The sequence below is a fragment of the Elaeis guineensis genome, chromosome 1 (genome assembly GCF_000442705.2).
Source record: "Elaeis guineensis isolate ETL-2024a chromosome 1, EG11, whole genome shotgun sequence".
Taxonomy (NCBI): Eukaryota; Viridiplantae; Streptophyta; class Magnoliopsida; order Arecales; family Arecaceae; genus Elaeis; species Elaeis guineensis.
This window is the reverse complement of record NC_025993.2, coordinates 101278167-101285674: the sequence shown is the minus strand read 5'-3', so window position 1 is coordinate 101285674 and position 7508 is coordinate 101278167. Positions and strand designations below refer to the sequence as shown.

The following is a 7508-nucleotide window of genomic DNA, read 5'->3' as shown; positions in this document are numbered from 1 at the left end:
ACGCCCGGAAGAGAGAGATGCGGGGAAAGGTCGGCAAGAGCCGACACGACAAAGCGAAGCTGATTATTAATCGGACTGAGTTCGGCGCCTGTTGCGTCGGGCAAAGCCCGTAATAATCCAAGACATTCCGAACAAACTTCGAAATCGGAAAGCGAAGACCAGCCCGAAAGTCCTCAACATAAAAGGCCACTTGGCCCGGAGGTGGGTTGTTAACCCGACCCTCAGCCTCGGGGCAAAAAGTCGAAACTGCTCCGGGATACCATACAGTTTCCTAAGCTGTTCGACGTTCGGCCCCGAAAGTGAAGAAGCCTCCACCTCCGGGGTGGACCAAAAATCATCGGTTGGGTTTCCCAACTGACTTTCTCGAAGAGAGGTTCTAGCCATAACGCTAGCCCCAAGAAAAGAGACTAAAAAAGAAAATGCAAAGGGAGTGAAAATGCAAAGGGAGTGAAGATGCAAAGGGACAAGAATAAAAAGCTTTGAGAAGAGCTTTCAAAAGAAGGACGGAAACAGCTACCTAGGACTGGGGGACAACTCGACAGAGCCTCAGCGCCAGAAACAGGGTAGTAAAAAGTGAAGCTTTGGATACGAGTAGCCGTATATATATAAGGCCCTTCGATGGTCGAGTTGAAAATGCGCCGAATGAGGGTTTCCCGGATGTTGACATGTGGCAGTGCCTGGGCCCTTCCTCGGTTCAACGGTTCGACGCACCTGTCCCAGATCGAGCCACGTTGCCTCCATCCATGTCGCCTCCATCCGCGCGAATGGTTCCGGCCCAATAGCCCCTTGATGCATGGCGAAAAAACTGCGTCTCGGAATTAATTAACCGACGGCGGTTTATGTTCCCAATGAGACGTCTAGCGCCGGATCGTCCGTTGGTATGGTCGGCAGAGTCGGGGCATGACGTGATGGAAAATCACTCCTTTCGCCCGAGGCCATCGCCCACGTGGTAACGTGGGCCAACACGACATCAGACTCAGGAGTGGGGGGCAACTGTTGGGATATACCGATCGACCCCTATACGCCGACTTATCCTCGGAACAGTTCGACCGACGCCCAACTCTACCCACCGGATGGACAGACGACTCCGACAATGACTGCCGACAATATCCGACCAAAGGTATGCCAGCCAAATAGGCCAATACTATTTCCAACCGGCCGAGCAGCCGAACCCATATCACCGACTCACTGTCGGGGGTGGCAGCCGACATCCGACTTTTACAAAGCACCAGATCAGCCGACGGTGTTTTCGAGTCATCACCCGACGTCTCGGCAATCAAATACCGACATATAATCGGCCAGTCCGTCCAAATACCGTATAACCATCATGGGCTGTTATCCTACCACGGACATACTGTACGACCGTCATGGGACATTGTTCTGCCAAAGATATGAGTTAATTCTAATGACCTGACAACCCATGATGATTTGATAGCTTCTCGATGATTTGACAACTCTCTAGTTGTCTACATCATTAATGGCGGAATCATACCGCATTCTATTATAAAATGAGGTAAGACAATAATTTTGATAAGCTCTCAAGCTCTCTCGTTGAGCTCTTGATTTTTTCACTATTGTCTGATCTCTTTTCTGATTTAAATATCAAAGAATCTTTATCGAAGGCATCTTCGATCGATGAAAATTTTCTTTGTAGGTGTGCATCCCAACGATCAAGAGGAGATTGGCCGCAACACAGCTCAAATCGTAGAACGAGGTGACAAAACCCACCAAGCCATTGCCGTCGTCACGCGGGGTCGTTCCCCGCTGCATTTCGAAGCCGGAGAAGGACTCGAAGACGAGGAAGAAAGAAAATAGAAGGGGCGAGAGAATACGCGCAGGAGAATACGAAACACACGTTGATAGATAGATAGATAGATAGATAGATAGATAGATGGGCTCTCGACGCTCGCTTCAGACTCTTCCCTACTCCTCTCGCATCCGCCTCTTCCTCTCTCGATCCATCTCCTCCACTCCCCACCTCCACAGTGTTGGATGGTTCGACAAGATCAAAGGCGTCATCACCGGCAAATCCACCACCGATTCCAAGTCCTCCTCCTTCTCCCTCATCGGTCTGCCTCTCTCTCCCTCTCTCTCTCTCTCTTTGTCTCGTTGTAATTGTAGAACCTTCCGATCTGATTTGTGGCCTGGCTGTAGAGTTCGCCGATCAGATGCAGAAGGCGCGGATGCTGGACTCCTTCAAGAAGTTCGAGGTCGGCCGCTGCAGCGGCGCCACCATCTCCGAAGCGTTCAAGAAGCAATCCGCCATTCTCCGTTACCTTGGCTCCATCGATCCAACGGGAGAGGTTATTCCTCTTTTTTTGGGGGAAAGACTTTTTTTTTTTGCCCATTTATGAATTAAATGCGAAACGAACTAATTTCTATGTAATTTCGAACTTTTGTTGTATGTCAATGTACTGCACTAGATTGTTGTATTGCCTTTTTCTTTAAGAAGTTTAGGTTTTGTTTGGTTTGATATGGTTCTGTTTATAAGATACTACCTGAAAGTGCTGTTTCACTTGCAGAATCTCCAAGCTAGCCACAAACATGATGCGACAAAGCATTGCAATTGCACGATAGCCGACGTTGAGCATGTACTGGCGAAATATACATGGGCCAAAGAGGCACAGAAGAAGATAAAAACGTTAAAGGAGGAAGGGAAGCCATTGCCAAAGACCTTTAATGAGGTACTTCTGTTTCCCTTGATCAATATGTTGTATGAAGAAATGCAAACTATTGTTGTTACCAGAATCAATTTATATGATATGATGGTCTGGATCTTCTATTACCATTCAAAAAGCTCCACATGGTGTTGTTTTTTTGGCAAAATTTGTTAAATTTTGCCACAACACCTATTCAGAATTAAAGGGAAGGTGCGGCCATCTATTGTTCTATTGTTAAATGATGGATTGATTATTCTACCATTGAGTGCATTCCTGTTTTATCATTCTTTGGAAGCGAATGTGAGTGCATGCCATTATGATTCTTTTCATTTTTGTAAATAATAAAACATTCAGCTTCATTTTGAAGTGCTTTATTTACAGACTGTAATAAGGAATGAAAAATTTGATTGCATAAACTGAGTGATTAAGATTGCTAGCAAATTTGTTCTTATTTAGGTGTGGTTAGCCTCGAAGAAAACGACAAATTATGTCTTTATTGACAAGTTCTTTCTCTGATCTTTGTGTCATTCTCCTTTTCATAACTCATCCTGTTGATGAAGATTGCTATCCATACTCTTACATTATGAATGAAAAGCATTTTGCTAGCTTCCACAGAGTCTGATCAAAGCAGAAATCACAGTGTCATCTTATCCAGATTTGATGAAACAACCTATAGGTCTAACAGCTGGTGCTGGTTTAGTATCCAATATTATTAACCATGTGCAAGAATTCTAAGGAACCTCCATAGTTGACTTCTTATCGTGGTCTTGGGGCTGAATTTAGTTAGGAATATCAGCTAAATATTCCAGAGAACTCTATAAAATTGTTAGTCTGTCATAATTGATTTGGAATGGAATTAAATCTCTTTATTTGTGTCTGAATATCTGGCATGAAATCTAACATGAAGATTTGCTTAATAAGATTTTAAAATCAGCAGATTTTAGATGACCTTTCCTATCAACTTCTACTAGAAGATGTGTTGGTGAATTTCCAAATTGTATAACATGGTTATCCTTTTTCCACGCTCAGGAGAAAAAGAGGTGGGTTAGGTGGCATGGTCTTTTTTTTCTTTAAATTTAGGTTTCTACAGGTGCAACTAATGAAGATTCTACAGTATCTACTAAGATTGAATGATTGATCCTTGAGTGCATCAAGGTTTTTGGAGGCTATCGTGTACTTTTGGAGAAAGCTCTATATCACCAATAAGATTGTGGTATGCCCATAGTAATCTCAGATGTACTTTGTGTGCTTGAATTTCATTCTTGCACTAGATAGCATGCTAGATTTTTAACTCTTGAGAGTTATGTGCTAATATGATGGATTATTCTACCGTAGGTAAATAACTTTTGATATCACCTAATCAGTTTTATTTCTGATATATAAATAAAGTACCATTTTTTAAAGACAATGAGCCTTATCTTGTTTTATAGGTGCAAAAATTGATGGGCTCAACACCATTTGATGTTGGCAAGTCTAATTTGGCGAAGAGCGGGGAAATGAGCAGAAATGCTCTTTGCCCGTGCGGATCTAAAAAGAGATACAAAAGGTCTGACATTACTAGCTTTACTAATATGCAGCTCCTATCCTTGATCTTTGATAATTCCATACTATGCTCTTTTTTATTTTTCTAATAAGGTGAACCGTTTAAGTTTTAAGAACAATCAGAAAGTATGAAACAAACTTGGCTATGTAATGAGCACTCTGGCAGGTCCATCATGTGTGCTTAAAGATGACATAATGAATTATTTATTGGAGAAAACGATGTTTAACCAATAATGAGCAATTGCAACGTATATGTTCCTGTCCTTGACTGTCTTATCAATCTACAAGTAGGACCCACCTCTTCACAAGAGTAATTTGGAACATCAATTGACGAGTATTGAATTTCATATTCCTCAGTTTGGTTTAACAAACCTTCATACCTCACCTAAGGCTTGTGATAGTTCTAAAGTAGAATCAGATAACCATAACCATCAAGCCTTGTCCTAATAATTTACGGTTGACTCTAGAAGTACTTATTTAAGAAAAATACCTGTTAAAAGCTACCATGACAACCTTTTGCTAGATCATTCATCATAACTTCTATCCATGTCCGATTAAAATATTCTCCTTTCTCTAACCTCTTGATGCAAACTAGAGCACCAATCACTACCAGGCTCTCTTAATATTTGTTGCATGCAAGGACAGTCTCATATACGGATTTATCCGTTAATGCACCTTCTGCATCTCCTTCATTGTAGTCATCCACAACTGCATCCTCCCTTTCTTTATTCATCCTTGTTTGTTTGAACCCTTTTTATTGCTAACAGCTTTGTACCGCTGCTCATAGGCTTGATGTAGTAAGTGATCGTCTATTTGTTTGCCGAAGATCTAGGAGCTAACGTGTTCTTATTCTAGAGATGCTGAACACTACTTATGCTGTAGAATATATATTTGGCATCAGTTGAACGTTTGGTTATATTCGCTTAATTGCTTTCTCCGTTTATGTAGAGACTTAGTTTTTCTAGATCATGGTTTCAAGTTTGAATATAATGTTTGAACTATTGAAGATGAATAGTAGCCAAGTTTGAGGAATGATTATTCTTGTTGTAATAGATTGATTTCCATAAAGGTGTTTGAGATGCTTGAATCTCAAATAATATCTCTGTAGCAACATCAATGACAATGAATGCATCTTGTGGTTTATATATTCTAAGCCGTAAAAATTGTCATGATATAAGCTTAATGGACTCAGAGCAGATGAAGCAGTAATAATCTATCCTGATCAGGCAACTTGCTGCTTTCTGGGTGAAGTTCAATCTTAAAGAATATTTCCATTTTGTTTGCTAATATATCACAGCTTATGAAGAACGGAATGCAAAGTTTTCATGGTTTTCCAGAATTAAAAGTCAAATTTGAGAGCTTTTCCATTATATTTAAATTGTTTTCCTTTGATATCATAGTTTTACCTAACGAAGAGGCCTTACCACCTGTTAGGTATCATTCTACAGATGCTTTACCACCCATGTTTATCCAAGGTTAGATTTTTGGAAATTGCACCTGTAGTATTGTCTTTGTTCATGTTTTTTGACCCTTTCCTGGATGCAAAATGCATATTGCTTCCTCCCTCTTTGATCCATGCTGGATATGCTTAGCCCATCACTTTTTATCTCTGTTTTACTATTCCTAAACTTCTTCTAGATACAGTATGTGCATCAGTTAATGTTTTTGAATGAATTGATAACCATCACAAAATGCAGTGCCTATTTGCAGATGGTGCAAATGTTGTCTCTTTTTCTATTCATTCAATTACTATGTTGTTTATGGAAATATGCTACTTCCTGTGCCATCTCTGACAGTCTAGGGGTTGACGCCAGGAAAATGTGTTTGGCAGATTGTAATATCATTGTTTGTGTCAGATCCTTGGATGAATTTCTACTAATTTTTTTCAACAAGATAAGAACATATGAATATATCCTCATTCCACGTTTGTAAAACTGCTTTTATATTTTGAACAGGTGCTGTGGAATGACTTGAGTTGAAAACAGCTGGTGGATCTGAAAAATCTTCTCCAAGACTCCCAACTATTGTAAGATACACAACCTGTGGAAGTGGTGCTTTTAGCAACCACATCAAATTCGAACATAATTAGAAATCATGCTATTATTTTTATGTTATTGACTTTTTTAGGAGACATTGCTGTGGGCAGTGATTCTCTAAATGTCAACGATGCTCTTGAAATCAAGGCAATTTACTTCTGGCAGATGGAGGAGGTTGAGACTGGGCAGTTACAGCACTGACCATTATATCATCTTCTGTAAAACTGATACTGCAATAATGTTCATTTAGTAATTTTAGAAGCCAAGTAAAATGCGGGAGACCATTTTCTCTAGATGCAGAGGTGCTTAATTGAAGCCATGGTGCACCAATGGAGTGGTTATACTTTGACTTGCGGGATAATTTGCAGAGTTGAAGCTTGATTAGGTAATAAATATGTAGCAGCCTCTCGTAATCAACATGGTCTTTCATCTGTTTAATTACCATTTGTTTGTGCTCTTCCCCCATTTCCTTTTTATTTTTAAATTCATGTGAAGACATAAACGAGATTTAAAGATTTGATATTTTTGACTGCAAAAAGATTTGATAGTGTATGTCGATATATGGTTTTATGAATGATATCCTTACTCTGCGTTAATTTTCAAAGCTTCATTTGTGGCAGGAAAAAAATACGATAAGAAATGCGATTGTGCACCGGTTGGGTTTCTAAACCGGCCACGGGCACAAAAATAAAAAAACTAAAGAAAAGAAAAAGATCATTCGGGTTCTGAATGAGTTCGGATCTAATCTTTATAGTTGGCAAGCGGTGGCATGGGAAAAGGCCAATGTCATCTTTTTCTTTTTCCTTTTTCTTAGCTGGTGGAGGCGAAGGTTCCCCCTTCCCATTATCCACCAAATACTGCGAGGTTTTCTACAATCCGAAACTAATTCTTTCTTCCAACAAACTGGATTTATTAAGCCAACGTAGAATAAATACATCCATAAGAATCGGCAAAGAAAATATCTAGAAGCTTTAGACGGAATGTCTATTGCAGTCGTCTACAATACTGATCCAGTATGATTAGCTATGTATGATGCTGCTTGTTGGGGAATACCCACCCACCCACCGACGGACGGAGGGACCGACCGACCGACGGATGGAGGGACCGACCGACCGACTGATGGCCGGAGGGACCGACCGACCGACAGCCGGAGCGACCGACCGACGATCGGAGCGACCGACCGACGGGCGCCATCACAGGCCAATTAACGGCCTACAACCGACTGAGGATGTGTCGGCCGGGCATGCTTTTCCCGACCGACTGAACCTAG

At 41.0% G+C, this 7508-nt stretch overlaps 1 protein-coding gene across 6 annotated transcripts; it reads left to right on the top strand.

The window, feature by feature from the left end:
* Positions 1-1617: 1617 nt before the first annotated feature.
* LOC105060758 (uncharacterized) lies at positions 1618-6651 on the top strand. 6 transcript variants are annotated; one of them, XR_834477.4, is made up of 6 exons: positions 1622-2069; positions 2155-2303; positions 2523-2684; positions 4091-4206; positions 6158-6228; positions 6330-6651. XR_834477.4 is itself a non-coding variant. In XM_010944595.4 (5 exons), exons 1-4 carry the CDS (start codon positions 1892-1894, stop codon positions 6179-6181), a joined length of 513 nt encoding a protein of 170 aa, XP_010942897.1. In that variant the 5' UTR covers positions 1618-1891; the 3' UTR covers positions 6182-6228; positions 6349-6651. The 6 variants fall into 6 exon arrangements, 4 of the variants coding, with proteins under 4 accessions (XP_010942897.1, XP_019701417.1, XP_019701416.1 ...); XR_834476.4 differs by having other exon boundaries at positions 1623-2069; positions 6349-6651; XM_010944595.4 differs by lacking the exon at positions 4091-4206 and having other exon boundaries at positions 1618-2069; positions 6349-6651.
* The last annotated feature ends 857 nt before the right edge of the window (positions 6652-7508 follow it).